Source organism: Ipomoea triloba, chromosome 5, assembly GCF_003576645.1.
Source record: "Ipomoea triloba cultivar NCNSP0323 chromosome 5, ASM357664v1".
Classification (NCBI taxonomy): Eukaryota; Viridiplantae; Streptophyta; class Magnoliopsida; order Solanales; family Convolvulaceae; genus Ipomoea; species Ipomoea triloba.
In genome coordinates, this window is record NC_044920.1 from 19,693,801 (window position 1) to 19,710,727 (window position 16,927).

At 35.2% G+C, this 16,927-nt stretch overlaps 1 protein-coding gene across 1 annotated transcript; it reads left to right on the forward strand.

The window, feature by feature from the left end:
- The first annotated feature begins 1,685 nt into the window (after positions 1 to 1,685).
- LOC116020601 (NAC domain-containing protein 17-like) lies at positions 1,686 to 4,746 on the forward strand. Its single transcript, XM_031261069.1, has 3 exons — positions 1,686 to 1,995; positions 2,810 to 4,009; positions 4,307 to 4,746. The coding sequence occupies exons 1-3, from the start codon at positions 1,818 to 1,820 to the stop codon at positions 4,663 to 4,665; spliced, it is 1,737 nt and encodes a 578-aa protein (XP_031116929.1). The 5' UTR covers positions 1,686 to 1,817; the 3' UTR covers positions 4,666 to 4,746.
- Positions 4,747 to 16,927: the final 12,181 nt, after the last annotated feature.

The following is a 16,927-nucleotide window of genomic DNA, read 5'->3' on the forward strand; positions in this document are numbered from 1 at the left end:
TAAAGTTCGGGTTCTAACGGAAAGAAAAAAATGTTGGTGTAATTATTTACTTAAACGAATGGTTCATATTATTTTGATTTTAGTAATCTTTTATGATTTTCCTTATTTACCCTCTATTATATTATTTTCTTCCCTTAAATAACCTACATCCCGTTAGTATAAACATTAGTAACGGAATATTCCGTTAACTTTTAACTTACCCATTAATTTATATAAGAAAGGTCTTAACTTCGAATCTCATCCCAATTAGAATTGTCATAATTGTTAAACATATACTAAAAATATATTAGAGTATATTATAGTCTTATTAAATTAAATAAATTAGTAGCTACAACAAAAACTAATACATATGCATTTCTTTAATTTATATGTTTACAACGCCTTTATTCAAAAAAAAATATTCATTATCAAAAAATTAAAAAAGAGATTAATTTAATTAGTTATATTTTCTTTATTTTATATATTAAAAATTATTCATTATCAAAAAATTAAAAAAGAGATAAATTTCATTATCTTCAAATTCATTAGGAATAATGCTCAAATTGGCCATTGAACGTAACCTGAAAGTGCAATTAGGCCACTGAACGAAAAAAATGTACAATTAGGCCACTGAACACTTCAAATGCATGCAATTTCACCTGATAACAGGTTACCTTCCATTCCATCAGGTTGCCTGCTTACATGGATGGTTGCACTTTCAGGTTATGCTCAGTGACCAATTTGAACCTTATTCCAATTCATTAATTAATTATATTCACTACATTATTCATTGTCTTCTTTTTACACCATTTTGTAATTAAATATTCTGTATCAATGTTATAATACAAAATAATGTTATATATTTATTACCAAGTATTCTATTAATAACATAGAAAAAAATTTAAAAAAGAAAATAATTTGAAGTCAATCATATTAACTACTTAGGGAGGATTTGTTGACAAAGTTTACATTCAAATAACCCAATAAATTGAAGCGAGAAACTATCCTGTAATATTTTTTGGACTATATCACAGTTGTTCACTTTACATGTAAATCGTATTTCTTTATTAATATGATTTAAAATGTATAAATTTTTATTACCAAAAGTAGTATTTAGTTATACTTTCATTTTTAGACAAATTATTTTGACTATCATTTTTACAAAATTGCAAACATTTATTTTAGTGACAATTATAATCAATCTCTTATATATTTTCTTGCATTCATATATTTTGAATCACCGATTTAAATAAACAAATTCAACATTCAATTGCATATGCTTGAACATCTCCTATATAATCTTGTATTGATATACTTTGAAGTACTTTGAAAAAACTAGTTATAAGAAATATGACATGATAATAATGATATGACAAGTATTATAATTGATGCATTAGTAAATATGATTTAAAAGTATCCTAATATGGAAAATAAATTCCTATTTGTGTATTGACAAATTTTATTACGAAATACTTATTTAAAGAATAAAATATTAGGTAAGAAAATTATAATTAAAAAAGGAAACCCAAAAATACCAATCTTTTCCAGTCCCTTAAAAATCTCACTCAAAGCTCACTACGGTCAACACCATATCTCTTCCTTACTTAACCTGTTAAACCCAAATACCAGGAAGCTTCTTACCCATTTGAAATTACACTTTTATCCCTCAACCCCAAAACCCCTTATTATCCCATTTGACCCTTCCACAGCTGCACATTTCCCTTTGGATCATCATTCCTTGGTGATCAAGCCTCTCAATTCTTCATTACTTTTCAAATTATTCTCCGATTTCTATACGTAAATTGATCGGTTTTCGGAAAAACCGTGGCTTTGAAAACATGGTTATGGCTAAAGAGGGTTTATCTGACCAGAGGTTGCCGCCGGGGTTTAGGTTCCACCCGACGGACGAGGAGCTGGTCCTGTATTACTTGAAGAGGAAGATCTGCCGGCGGCGAATTCTCACCGATGTTATCGGCGAAACTGACGTCTACAAGTGGGATCCGGATGATTTGCCTGGTATTTTTTCCACGCTATTGATTTTGCTTTATCATTAGGGTTTTGCTTGGCCCCTATGTATTTGTGTGTTGATTGTGGGTTTTCTTTCTGATGTTTCTTTGATTATTTTTGTGGAGGATAGCGGCATAATGAGGTGTTTGATGACGTCTTGCACTATTTGAAAGTTTATCTTTTGAGTTTTTATCCATTTTCTTTTTATTGTTATTCGGCTTAGTTTATCTTTTTGGATTTGCGTGATTTGAATCTTTTTTATATTCGCTCTACCTATGTGTTTAATTGCTGGTTAAGACAAATGAAAAAATATTGTTTTGAACCGATCCTTGTTGAATATTCCTGTGGTTGTGGTTCTGTTTTATTGGGGATCATATGTGGTTGATTTGTATTGGGCATCTTAAATGTGTGCTTTTGGTTGATTTATTTGGATTTATTGAACAACTTTTTTGAAGTGATGCTAATTGTGATTTTATTTGATTTGTTTTAAAGTACTAAGTTGAAATGTGAAATACTCTGTATGAATGTATTGTTGAATTGTTATCTAATTCATTAAAGCAAGAGTCAAACAACTATCAAGTTATTACCTAACTTTAAAGTATGTGATTTCATTTCTGTATGTATTCTGAGTAACCATGCATGAGTTAAAAACTTTATATGGCTTTCTAGAAAACATTCTCCTTTTGGGTTGATTTGTGTCTAACATCAAGCCATACTCCTGTATAACCATTGATAGCCTTTCCAACTTTAATTGTTTGATAATGTTTTTTTTTAAATTTTTGGCAATTTGATTGACTGTGTTTTTGCAAATTTTGAAATGCAGAGCTATCTAAGTTGAAGACTGGGGACCGACAATGGTTCTTCTTTAGCCCCAGAGATCGAAAATATCCGAATAGTGGCAGAACAAACAGAGCAACCAAACATGGCTACTGGAAGGCAACTGGAAAGGACCGTACTATTACATGTAATTCTCGTGATGTTGGTGTTAAGAAAACCCTAGTCTTCTATAAAGGACGTGCACCTACTGGGGAACGAACTGATTGGGTGATGCATGAGTATACTATGGATGAAATGGAATTGTCAAGATGCCAATCTGCACAGGATTATTATGCACTGTACAAGGTGTTTAAGAAGAGTGGACCTGGGCCCAAAAATGGGGAGCAATATGGTGCACCGTTTAATGAAGAGGATTGGGCTGATGATGAATGCGTTGGAACTAATCTACATGTTGAGCAGGAAAAATCTGGGAAGAATGTAAGTGATGTTGGGCTTATTGATGATCCAAAACCTAATGATGTGTTGCCTCCCCCGATAGATGGTCTTGAGGAATTCCTGAAGCATATTGCAGATGAACCTTCACTTACAGAATTGCTTCCCGTTGATAATAGTTATGTGGACAAGCTGGTTGGTAACGAGGATACTGCAAGTGTTCTGCTGGATCACGCTGCAGGGGAGGTTTATTTGCCAGTGCAAACTGCTACTCTTTTTTCTGTCCCACCACTGCATAATGAGCAAGACAACTTCGATTCGATACATTCAGGGACATTGCAGCCACAATTTCATGAAGCAACTGAGGTCGCATCTGCTCCTGTAAGTGAAAGGAACCCTAAAGTAGTGGAAGAGGACTTCCTTGAAGATTTTCTGGAGATGAATGACCTTGATGGTCCAGAACTCAGTGTTAACCAGAACTTTGATAAGCCAGCGGAGAACCTGGGGAGCCAGCAGTTCGTTGATTTTGATGATGGACTGAATGAATTCGAGCTCTACCAAGATGCAGCTATGTTCCTTCATGATATGGGGGCTATTGGAGTGGGTCAAGGTGCTGAACAAGCTGCAAATCATGTGGCAAATGGCATTATAAACCCACTCTCTACTGATTTTGGTGATCAAATGATTAACAACCAGCAGTCGTATTTGAATGAGGGTAATGAATTCAACCACCAGTTATGGAGCCATGATCTAAGGTGTAGCACAGTGAACCCGACTGAAGCAAGTCAGAATGCCAACCTTCCATTGACTTCAGGTACAGAAATTGTTGCAGACAACAAATATAACTATTGGGTTGCTTGATTGTAGCAATGACTGATTTTTTTTAAAAACGTTAAATGCAAACTGTTTATGCCTTGGCTAACTTTATGAGGGGCTCTTAGACAGATGGATGATATGAAACTCCATGTCATCCTTCCAAATGGCGAGAACTCTTTTGCCCAAATGGAAATGGGGGAGTTTGAGCCAGCTTCAAGAGCTCAAGAGGAGCTCTACTGCTAATATACATTGCAAGATATCGTTTGCTAATTTTACCGAGTTTTGGTGTGTATAGGTGTGGTTTATGGTAATCATTTGGAGAATCATCCTGTGGGAGCGAATTTGAATCAGAATAATATACAGGATGATGCTACAAATTCAAGCTTCTCTTCCGCTCTATGGGCCTTTATGGAATCTATACCAGCCACTCCTGCTTCAGCTGCAGAAAGTGTTCTGGTGAACAAGGCCTTTGAGCGAATGTCTAGCTTCAGAAGACTAAGATTAAATGCCCGAAACGTTAAAGTTGCTTCAGGTAATACCTCTGCAACTTCAAGGCGTTCCGGCAAGTCTAAAAATGGATTATATAGATTAATTTGTTTTTCTTTACTTGGAGTGTCGTGTGCTATCTTATGGATTTTCATAGGAGCCTCATAGTTGCAGGGAGAAACTCTTGCCTTTACTTTGGCATCTTAATGAAATCAAGGGAAATCAATATAGTTTACAAATAAAATCTCACTCAAGTAGTCAAGTTTAGGGTAACAGAAGTTACCATTACCTCGGAATGGTAACTTTTTTTTTTTTTTTTCCATGACACTATAAGTCTTGCAGCCTTTTATTTTTACACCTTTGCTGAATTTATGGTAAGTTTTTTAATTTTAAAATTTCATTTTAATTACACTAGGTAACAACTCCATAGTAAAATTAGATAAAGTTAAATAAAGAATTGTGTATTTTTCATATGCATTATAATTAATTTTGAAAAAGGTTCCTGCCTGATATCTCAAGAAATCAGAGGAGTTTAATGCTCCCCTTCTAGATTTTGATAGCTAAGAAGGTTGAAATAGTTCGATTGCTTTAATACTCATATCATTAAAAATTTTGCAATTTTATAGTGAATTGTTTTAATTGTAATCCATTTAAACAACCTAAGAGAGGGGTGACCCCTTTCCTAAACATGCCCTTTTTGGTACTTGTATCAGTTGCATATTACTCAATCTGTCCTATTATATTTGTGTTAGTTACTATTTATTTGTCAAACTAACTTTTTTTTCTTCTTTACTTATTTCTATTAACATTTTTTTAATAATTTTTTAATTTGATTTTTTGTTTAATAGTATTTTGATGTAATTTCTAAATATATAAGTTTTACATACTAATTTTGAAGTTAATATTATAAAAAATTAAATTGTAAATAACTTCCGTCAAAGTTTCGTTAACAAAACTTGTCCCATTTTCCCGACAAATAAAATGCGATGTAGGAAGTATTTTTGCTTTTATAGATTAGATAAGAAATAGAATAGCGATTTGTTGGTTAACGGAAAATAATTTTTAGAAAAACAGAAAGTCTATTTCACAAAGAAAATTTATTATTTACCACGAATTAGTTTTAACTATGCATAAATTAGATGATTCCACTCTAAAATAATGAGATAAGAATCATATTATTAGATAATTTCCTGGCTGAGATGATGTATGAATGAATGTGTGGATAGTTCAATTAAAATTGCTCAGACTTTAAACAAGCATGGTCAAATCCTCTTTTATGCAAACCTCCCTCCCACACGAACACAAATAAGGTTTTCGAAAAAAAAAAAGAAAAGAATTGTCCAACCTAATATATTATATGATACGTATATATATGCACCAAAAAGTCCATAAGGACCATAACCGGTTTTCGAAAAAAAAAAAGAATTGTCCAACCTAATATATTATATTATACGTATATATATGCACCAAAAAGTCCATAAGGACCATAACCATTGTTTACCCAGCAATTATCATTAAATAAATAATTGTCACTTGCCATTTTTAAATAAAACAATTGGTGACTATTTTTCATTAACAAGATAGCCATGATTTGTCTAGATATAGAAATTGAGGTCCATATATGGATGTAAGGTAGCCTTGATTGCTTTCGCCTAGCCTGCGGGCCAGCTAGGGGGCGGGGTAGGAGATATTCCACTCTCCTTCATTACTGTAAATAGCAGACTAGCAAGGTGTTAATCCGAGTCTATAATAGAGATATGCCAATTTTTCAACAATTTCTTTTTGTGCTTGCTCTCTTTCAATTCTCCTCCTTTTTTGCCCTTTCTTAGTCTCTTCATCTCTTTGCCTTTGCCTTTCAATTTCTTCATTGCGAGTGGAAATATAGTCATGTTTGTGTTTCGCATCCCACTTTTTTGTGAAAGGAGACAAGTTGTCAGCTATAAATTTTTCACCAATGTCTTATATGGAATATATATATGGAACAATTGCACCTCCAAGGGTAATGGTGGTCTCTCCTCCATACGAAACTGCTTTTTTCTTGCCTTTGCCTTCCCCCTTTTGCTACTCCTTTAATCAAAGATACAACTTCAGTAGCGGAGTTTATCTTCCCATCATACAAGCTTTTAACTGTTTGAAATTCTCGTAACCATCCGGCCATTACTTATCAATTGTTCAACCTACTTAACCATTCGATTGTTTGGTAACTATTCGGCCATTTCTTAATAACCATTAAACCTTCTTAACCATTCGTAACAGATAAGTCGACCCTTATCATCTCTTCGATCTCTTCCAACCATTTAAATAAACAACATCACGTATTTTGACAATTCGAACCACTATTCGAAGGTAATCCTTAACCTCTTGAATTTTCTTAACTCTTCGAATGAATTATCAATTTAACTCAATCATCCCAAGTTTATGCCTTAGCAATGAAAATTTGCTTTCACTCAGAGGTTTTGTTAAATCTACAAGCTGATAATATGTTTTGACATATTCTAACACAATATCATTCTTCTCAACATGATCTCGGATAAAGTGATATTTTATGTCAATGTTCTTAGTCCTTGAGTGTAGCACAAGATTATGAGTTATGGCTATAGCACTAGTGTTACCACAGTTAATGCAAATTTCTTTGGCTTCTACACCATAATCTTTGAGTTGTTTTATCCAAAGTACTTGTGCACAACAACTTCCAGTTGCTACATATTTAGCTTCAATAGTGCTCGTTGCTATCAAATTCTGCTTCTTACTAAACCATGAAATGAGCCTTCCACCTAACCTACTCTTGCGATCTATCTTGCATACAACGAAATTTGTGTCCGAATAGCTAATTAGTTCGAATAATCCACATTTCGAATATCAAAGCCCAACACTTTGTGTACCCTTGAGGTATCTTATGATCTTCTTGGTTGCTGTTAGATGACTCTCTTTCTGATTAGACTGAAATCTTGCACACACACCTATTGAAAAAGAAATATCTGGCTTACTAGTTGTGAGATATAACAATGAGTCAATAATTCCTCTATATTTCACTTGTCAACTTCTTTGCCTTCATTGTCAACATCCATGTGCAAGGAAGTATTCATTGGAATCTTGACTGATGATTTTTCATCAACACTAAATTTCTTGATTAAATCCTTTGTGTACTTAGCTGGGTTGATAAAAATTACTTCCTTGTTTTGCTTAACTTGTAATGCTAAGAAATAGTTAAGTTCTCCCATCATACTCATTTCAAACTTACTCTTGATTAACTTGGAGAACTTCTCACACAAAAACGGATTGATGCTTCAAAAAATTATGTCATCAACACAAGTTTAAACTAAAAGAATGTGCTCACCATCTTTGATTCAGAATAGGGTTTTATCAACTTGACCTTTCGTGAATCCAAAATTAATTAGAAAGCACGAGAGGATGTCATGCCAAGCTATTGGCGCTTGTTTCACTCACAAGGCATTTTTCAGTTTGTAGATATTATCCTCACCCATATTCACTACAAATCCTAGAAGTTGTTCAACGTAGAGTTCTTCCTCTAATAAGCCATTTAGAAATGTACTTTTTACATCCATTTGGAACACCATGAAGTCTTTGTGAGCTAACAAGGCTAAGAAAATCCTTATAGTTTCCAATCTAGCCATTGGAGTGAAGGTTTCATCAAAATCAATACCTTTCTATTGGCAATAGCCCTTTGGAACTAATCAAGCCTTATTCCTAACAATGATTCCTCATTCATCCATCTTGTTTCTAAAAACCCACTTCGTCCCAGTAACATTTTGGTGCAAAGGTCTAGGAACCAGCTCTCATACATCATTCATTTCAAACCGATAGAGCTCTTCTTGCATAGCTTGAACCCAGTCTGGATTTGTTAGAGCTTCCTCAACCATTTTGGGCTCAATTTGTGAAAGAAAACATGCCATCATGCTTTCTTGAATGGATGATCTTATTCTTTCGCCATCTCTAATATCTACAATTACTTGATCTTGAGGATGATCCCTAAAACACCTCAGATATGTTTGAAAATATGTTGGAGTAGCGTTTTCATCTATTACATGAACATTTGAAGGTGTAGCTTCATCTTCATCTGATTCTTCGAGTAGTGCTTAATGGCCAGACATCTAAAATAGTGATATATTGACTATTCGTTGTTGACTACTCGGTCTAACTATTTGCTGCTAACCTCTCGAATCAACTAATTAGAAACAACTCTTCGAACTGACTAATCTATTGCTTAAATATCTAACTTTTCAACTCCTTTAGTTAGATCATCTATTGCTCGACTAATGTGTATTTCATCAAACACCACATGAATTGACTTATCTACTACCATTGTTCTTTTGTTTAGCACTCTGAAAGCCTTACTAGTAGCAGAATATACAAGAAATCATCTTTCGTTAGCTCTTTCATAAAATGCCTTAAGATTTGACTTTCCGTTGTTGTGAATGAAGCACTTGCTACCAAATATGTGAAAGTAGCTCACAACTGGTTTCTTGCCTTCCATAGTTTGTAGGGTGTTTTCCCATGAACTTTGTGAACTAAGGACCTACTTTGGGTGTAACATGCTATGTTAACAGCTTCAACCCAAAATCTTTTAAGCAATCTAGAAAGTGAAACCAGTGACTTTACGGCTTCCTTAAGTGTTGGGTTTCTTCTTTCAGCGATTCCATTTTGTTGAGGCGTCCTTGCTGTGGAAAGTTGATGAAAAATGTCATTCTGACCACAAATTCCTTAATCACCTTATTAACAAATTCTTTTCCTTGATCTGATTGAATTTTGACAATGGTTGATTCTTTTTTTTTTTTTTTTCATTTTGTAGTTGCTTCAACAATTCGGCCAACAACTTCTTGATCTTGTTCTTTTTCTTCAAGAACATCGTCCAAGTACACCTAGTGTAGTTATCTACTACTAAAGTATATTTTCTTCCACTTAAGCTCACTGGATTAACTGGTCCAAATAAATTCATATGGAGTAGACTTAAAGGTCTAGATGATGATTCCATTGATTTGGACTTGAATGAGGATTTGATTTGCTTCCACTTTTGATAGGCTTCACAAACCCTATCCTTGTTGTAAACCATGTTAGGTAATCTTTCTACAGTAACTATGAACAGATACTATTTTGTAATAGAGTCAGTAGTACTAAAAAAAAAAGGTAATCTTTCTACCAACTCCTTTCTTAATTACTAGCTTGTTGATTGCTTTGAAATTGAGATGCTTAAGCTTGTTGTGTTATTCCCAACTTACATCTGATTTGGTCTTAGCTACTAAACATACCATTGGTTTGGCGGTCTGCCAATCAACAACATACATGTTCTTTCTCCTCCTTGTTGAAAGAGCATTCTCTATTGTTTCTTCGTTCTTCACATAGCATCCATCCTTTGTGAACTACGCTTTATATTATTTGTCACAAAACTGACTTGTGGATAATAGGTTGAACTTGAGTCTTTCTACATAAGCAACTTTCTTGATGATTAAACCATTCTTCACAACTTCTCTCATTCCTTTGGTTTTCCTACGGGTTTCATTTCCTGCGAATACTACTCGTGGTCCATTGACTTCTTGAATGCTAACTAGATTTTTTGCATTTCCAGTCATGTGCCTTGAGTAGCCACTGTCAATGTACCAAATTTCCTTACAGCCATGAAATCAAATATTATATTGATTTAGGTAGTCATACCTTCTTGGATCCTTGGGAGTTAGTGAGTCTAGGCATACCTCGAAACTTTGGTCTCACCGTTCCAAGACTAGGCGAATTATAGTCATTAAAGATAAGATAATAAGCATTCTCATAATTAAAAGGGATGTTTTGAAATTTCTTGGGTCTTTTAGGTACGTACATTTTTTCAACTTGTGGCTAAGACACATTGTTATGCACTCTAGAATGAGATTGTTGCCTTAGTCTATGAAACCTCTCAAATCTTTCTTTTGACATAGGTTCATACATGGACCATTAGCTAATCTGCATCACAAGAAAATAGCCTTCCGGCACCCCTAATTGGTTTTCTAGTAAACCTCTGGGTTTTCTGAACCTTTCGTGTTGACTTCTCAAGAACTTATTTGGTTGCCTTCTCGAGTTATTACCCTTCGAGTAGTTATTTGGTTTAGCTCTTGGAAAGTTACTCTTCGATGGCTGACTTTTTGTAGGTTGACCATTCGTTCTAGTACTACTTGGTCTATTCCATATAGTCCTTTGAGTACTTCTCGGGTTATCATTCGAATTGTTACTTCTCTAAGGTTCCACAACCTTTCGAGTAGTTTGACCATTCGGTTGACTATTCGTTTGTGATGCTTTACCTTTATCAACTATTTTTCGTGGTTCAGACAAACTATCTTGACCTTTAACAAACACATAATTTTAACCTCCATTGGTTGAAGGATCTGTTGGCTTGGTCAACTTTAGATATAAGGGAGAGCTAGAGTCAGAGCCAATTTCTATTTTGCTACCAAGTGGTCTTTGCACATTTACCATTTTATCCATTATTTTGGATAAATTGGCGAAAGGAGCTATGACCTCACTCAAATTATGAGGCTCGCACTTCTCTTGCTTTACACTCTTCCTTAAGTTAGATAATTTGAGATTCGAATTGACTGAGTTTTCATTTTAGAATTTTTAGCAATTATGCTTTTGAAATTCTCACGTTTAACCATGAGTCAATTAGTTTCCTCCTTAAGTTTGATTTGAGAGTTTTTTACATTCTTGAAATCCTTCATCAATGATGTTTGTGGTATATGGGGTGAGGTGAATGTGGTATGGAAGGGTGTTAAAACGAAGAGTCAAGACTCCTCGAGTGTCGTGTCTCTCAAGGATGGCGAATGGGAACCGAATTAGTGTGTTGGCATTTGAGAGGTTGAAAGGTAAGAGTTATAGGAATGGCTAAGGGTAGGGTTCATTTGTAAGAAGGTAGAAAGGTTGATAGGAGTTGTGTAAAATAAATGGAAAGGCGGAGAATGGGGCTTTAGGTTTCTCTATGTGGTCTATCTTTGTATGGACTTGCGAGCAAAGATGTGGAATAGACTAGGGAGTTCGTGGCACTTTTACCAAGTGGCGTCACACTTTGGACTCCCACATCCTCATTCGGTTGAGGCATTTCATCAAACACTTTGTCTACCACTCCTCTTGGATCTCGTCCTTTTGGACTAAGAGCGGAGATGTTGGTGAGTTAGACTCGTGAGTGGCCGCTATCGCGCACACACTCACTTCCTTTGGGTTTGCTACCTAATGTGGCCACAATAGGCACAAAGCTTGAAGAACATCATCCACACAAGTTCATCATCCAACAATCAAGAAACTCACAATTCAACTAGCAATAATATCAAACATCCACATAGATTAACCTTGGGGCCACCAATCCCCCATCTAATCTACTCTAACATGCTAAAGAAACAAGAAAAATAAAGGAAATCTCAAAGAAAAAAATATTAGATTAGGAATTGGAGAGAATAGTTACCACCCTCAAGAAGGGGATCTTTACACTTTTGTTCTTGAAATTCCAATCTTCATCCTTGCCCTTGGATCTAATCTAGCCTAGAAGAAAAGGAATTTTCCCCCAAGAGGGGAGAAAACCCTCTACAATTTCAGATCTATCCTATTCTAAATTGTCTCTCTCTAGGTTTAGGGCAAAAGGGATTTATATAGGTGACAAGAGGGAACAAATTTCCCAAAATGGCCCTTGGCCCGACCACGCATGCCACCACGCGTGGTGGTGGGCGTGGATGGTTACTGGAAATATTCCACGCCCAGCCACACGCGTGTGAGGCTGCGTGGGACGATACTGCATTGCGTCTTCGTTTGTCTTTTACTCTATTTTAGCCTCAAATCCCTCTCCAACCTGTAAAATACCTAAAAACTTTTCCTAGGAATGATGTTAGAAGATTTTGATCACATCTGAGCTAAAACGCATGCAATTGTTATGATTGGATGGCAAAACGTTACACTTCTAATCCATTTTAGACCCTATTTAAGTACCATTCTTGGTGCTTATCAATCAATTTGAGAACTGAATCCATAAAATCCTCACATAAACTGGAATTAGAACTACAATAAGATGAAGATTGAGAATTAACCTCATCTTCTTTGACCATTAGACACAATTTTTCATTTGATTGTTTTTCCACGAATAGGCAAATAAGCCCATTTTCATATCCCGAGTCTTCACTTTCATCACTTGAGTTGGATGACTCTGACTGGTCGGGCTTGTCAATCACAAGTGCCTTTCTTCGACAATCACTCCTTGGATTACTCTCGAGTTACTTTTCGATGTTCTGCCACTTGTCTCTCCAGGAGTGTTCCTTAATGTTTTGATTGGAGTTCTTGAGATCACTTTAGTGCTTGCTTACAACTGGATATGGACATTTAGTTTATAGTGCACTGGTTTCCTACAATTATAACAAATATTTTGGTCTTTGGAGGATTGCGTTCACTCTTCTCCAAGCACTCCTTGTTACTCTGCCTCTTTCTACTTCACAAGTAGAGATACAAAGATTGTCAATAAAATAGTGCTGATCCTCCAACTTCTTGTAGACTTGGTCTTTGAAACTTGACTTCTCGTTGCAAAATATTCGAGCTAGATCTTTGAACTTGAAGCTCTTTTCTCTTCTCTCACTGGTCACTATTTTCTTAGCACTTAGATCGCTTGAACACTTGATAACTTTTTTCTTGATTGACCAACACCTTATTTAGTCTTGATAGAAGGTATTTATAGTGTTGTTTGAAATAAATTCGTTGGAGGGAGATAAATTTCATACATCTCTTAACCTTTGGTTATTGACTAGTGGACAATATGAAATGTTGCTTTATGTCAGATTTTCTAGCTAGCTGTTTGACACGCCTTTACCTGCTCCATTGTACTTTTTGCTCTACAACTTTTGTTTAGGCTTTTAAGGAAAAGCTATCTTGGAATGTGTACTTAGGGCTCTTTTTGTCTTGGTAATATTTCGCATAAATTACTAACTTTTAAGGTTACGAATTGTTTACTCAAAGAATATCTCGAACAGTTTTTTTTCGAGTAGTCAACTCTTACCATTCGAGTTAACGCTTCGAATCTTAAGCATTTATAAACTTTCGTTCGAATAGTTGTCCTTACTATTTGACACACTACAAATACTTACTACTTCGACAAGGTTGGCCCTTCCACTCTTCGGCCATTGTTACCTACCGGTCTTCAATTCTTCTGTTAAGAATAAAATTATAATAGTTTTGATGAGCCAAATTGTATATTTAGAAATCCCCTATTTTGTTTTTAGAGTGTAGAGAGTTGACACGGAAGTCAAGTTTATGACATTAGATTGGTTCGAAGTTTTGTATTATTGTGTCCATTATGTCATGAGACTTGTAATTCGTTTGCTTCCACTATACACATGAGTATGTGTGATCAGATGGACAAGATCTAGGTTATTTATGTTAAAAGGCTTGAGTTTGAATCCCATGGAGAACATTTTAGCCTTTGAAGACTAAAGAATGGAGCTAGTTTGCCTCGCCTTGGTCAAGGGAGGAACTTATGGAGCTAGTTGTGGAGCAAGTAGCTAGTCAAGGTCAAGAACTCTACACCATACACTACTAGTCAAGGTCACCTACACTACACAATGCAAAGAAGAAGTCAAGGTGGAGAACTCTACACCATACACGAGGAAGCTTGGAAACACTATCTCTACACCATACACTACACAATGCAAAGAAGGAACAAATATATTACCTTTGTGATATTAACCAAATGAGTTGAAATGGAGCTTTTGTTGAAGGCTTGAGTATATTACCAACTGTTCTAGCGTTTAAATCCCATAAGTAACATTTTGGAGTCTATAGACTAAGCTTGGGAGGCTTGAGTATATTACCAACTGTTCTAGCGTTTAAATCCCATAAGTAACATTTTGGAGTCTATAGACTAAGCTTGGGAGCTAGTTGACACGGCTAAACCTTTTGGAGTTTGGAGCTACTCTTGGTCAATAGAGTAACCTATAGAGGAAGTCAAATTGTCAAAGGGAGCTACTTGGAGAGTAATTTTTGAAGACTTTGGCAAAGACGCAAAGACTCATGAGCGTGATCCGTACTACATTTATACACGCGTGAAAGATATTTTAGAGCATGTTATGGAGCAACATCAAGTGGAACTTACACTTAGCCATTTTTCAAGTTCCATATACATTTTTGAAGGTCCAGTACGTGAAGCCATGAGCCATATGAAATTTGAAGATGGTGATTTTTTGAAGATCATTGTTTATACTCAAGCAATAATCACCCGTAAAATATTTTGAAAGATCAACTTGCCAAGATCAAATCAAGAATGCAACAAAGTCAAAAATATCAAGCTCTGAAGAATACAGAAGTCCATAATATCAAGCTGAGAAGGCAACAAAGTAAAAAATTGGAGGCTACAAGTTTCAAGGATCAATCAAGCCGAACTAGAAGACTTTGTGAGCAATTTGCAGAGGTAATTTTTCAAAAATTACCAGCGGCATTAAAAGTTGCAGATCAAATTGGCAAAGTTATCAGATCAACGGTATGATCATTAAATGAAGAGGTATGACCATCAAGATCAAATTGGCATGACCAATCAGATCAAGTGAACGTTCAAAATTCGAATGTTCACAACGGGCAAATAATTCTTCGAATTATAAAAAGCCCAAGAAGACTTGAGGATGAATACATGAACATGTGAGAAAAAGCATATGGTGACAAGAAGTGCAAAACATCAAGAAGTACAAGTTCTAAGTACTGAATAGAAAAGATTCAAGTCTGAGAGGAAGAAATTTTTATTTCTTATAAAAACATCTCTACTGTGTGTAGAAAGGAGTGTAGCTTTGTGAAAGACACTTGGTTGTAGCGTAGTTTTGTGCGAGCCGCTCGGGAGCTTAGCTTTGTGCAAGGAGCTTGTGGTTGAGTGTAGCTTTGTGCGAGACACTCGGAAAGTGCTTGTGTAGCACTAGTGTTTCACTATTTGTATTTGGGTGAACGAGATAGTGGAATTCCCTCCTTGGAGTGAAAGGAGAAGAGTGGACTAGGAGGATTACACCACCTCTGAACCACTATAAATCTTTGCCTCTCTTTACTTTACAACACTTTACTTCATTTACATACTTTGTATGTTTGACTCACTAACCCATTTCGTACTATGTTGATCTATTCATCTGGGTTTGTGTGTTTCCACGTTCGCATGTGCTTCAAACTTTGCATACATATTCTTTGAGCTATTTTAAGACATTCCAACGTGTTGCATGCGAGTTATCTCTTCAGTTTTACGCAGTTTTATTTTATAGCACTTTACAGTACGATATTTCACTGTGCATTTCAAGTTGAATTTATTCACTTGAAATTACTTTTGTTTAAGTGTTATAAAGTTTTTAATTGTTAGAAAAGTCTATTCACCCCCCCCCCTAGACTTTTCACCACCCAATCCGGATCAACATCTTCTACACTACGACTTGAACTCTTCATAGCATTCATTCTTCGTAACTCCTCTTCTAGTAGAATTGCTTGTAGTTTAGTTGCCTATCCAAAGTGTAACGATTCGAGTTACAATTTGGACTCCTTAGAACTATTCGAATTGAATGAAAATTCCTTAGTCTAAAAAAGTAAAACAAATTGGCGGCTAAATTTCCTAAGTCTTTTGGTATGTTTAAAATCTAATTTACACTTGTTCCTAACACTTTTTTTTTTAAAAAAAATAAATTAAAAAAGAAAAGAAAAGAAGAAGAAATAGTGCCATTCAACATATCCACCTAAGAATCAAATGCATATATGTTAGCCTAATTAGCTCTACATGAGCGGTAAAAGTCTAAATAGGTAATATTAAGATCCAATTGCAAAATTTTATTTATTGAGTTAATATCGTCTGGGTCCTCCGAGTATAATGATTTTGCCACGTTTAGACCTAAATTTCAAAATGACCACCCGTAATCTTTCGACTTTCAAATTGTTACCATTCGTGGTCTAAGTTAACCAGCTATGGTCCTGCAACTATCAATTTTTAACCAGCCGTAGTCCTTCCATGAGGAGCATAGCTGGTTAAATTTTGAAAGTCCTTCCATGTGTAGTTAACTTGGACTATGAATGGTAACAATTTGAATGTGGAAAGACCACGGGTAGTCAATTTGAAAGTTTGGGACTAAACGTGATAAAATTACTATACTCAGAGGACCTATATGACATTAAAAGGGCTTCATTTGAAATTTTTTCAGTTAAGCTAGGGACTAATTTGAAAATAAAAATTTGTTTTTACTTGTTTTATTTTGTTTTTTAATAGATACTTCTTTCTTATTTATTTATTACATTTTGTGACTTGTGAGAAGAGTAAAAATATGGATACAAAAAGTAGCTTTTTGAGTGGGGCAAAAAGTAGTACCAAAAAGTAGCTTCCATTGTAGTAAGCCTCAAGCAACCTAACTTAATTAAGCTAAGGCTCGTGCCTCGTGCCACCGTGAGCGCCTCATCACGTGGGTTC

Coding starts and splice junctions, on each gene's coding strand:
- LOC116020601 (XM_031261069.1), top strand. CDS start 1,818: ATGGTTATGGCTAAAGAGGGTTTATCTGACCAGAGGTTGCCGCCGGGG. Junction 1,996..2,809: donor GGATCCGGATGATTTGCCTG/GTATTTTTTCCA, acceptor TTTGAAATGCAG/AGCTATCTAAGTTGAAGACT. Junction 4,010..4,306: donor CAACCTTCCATTGACTTCAG/GTACAGAAATTG, acceptor TGGTGTGTATAG/GTGTGGTTTATGGTAATCAT.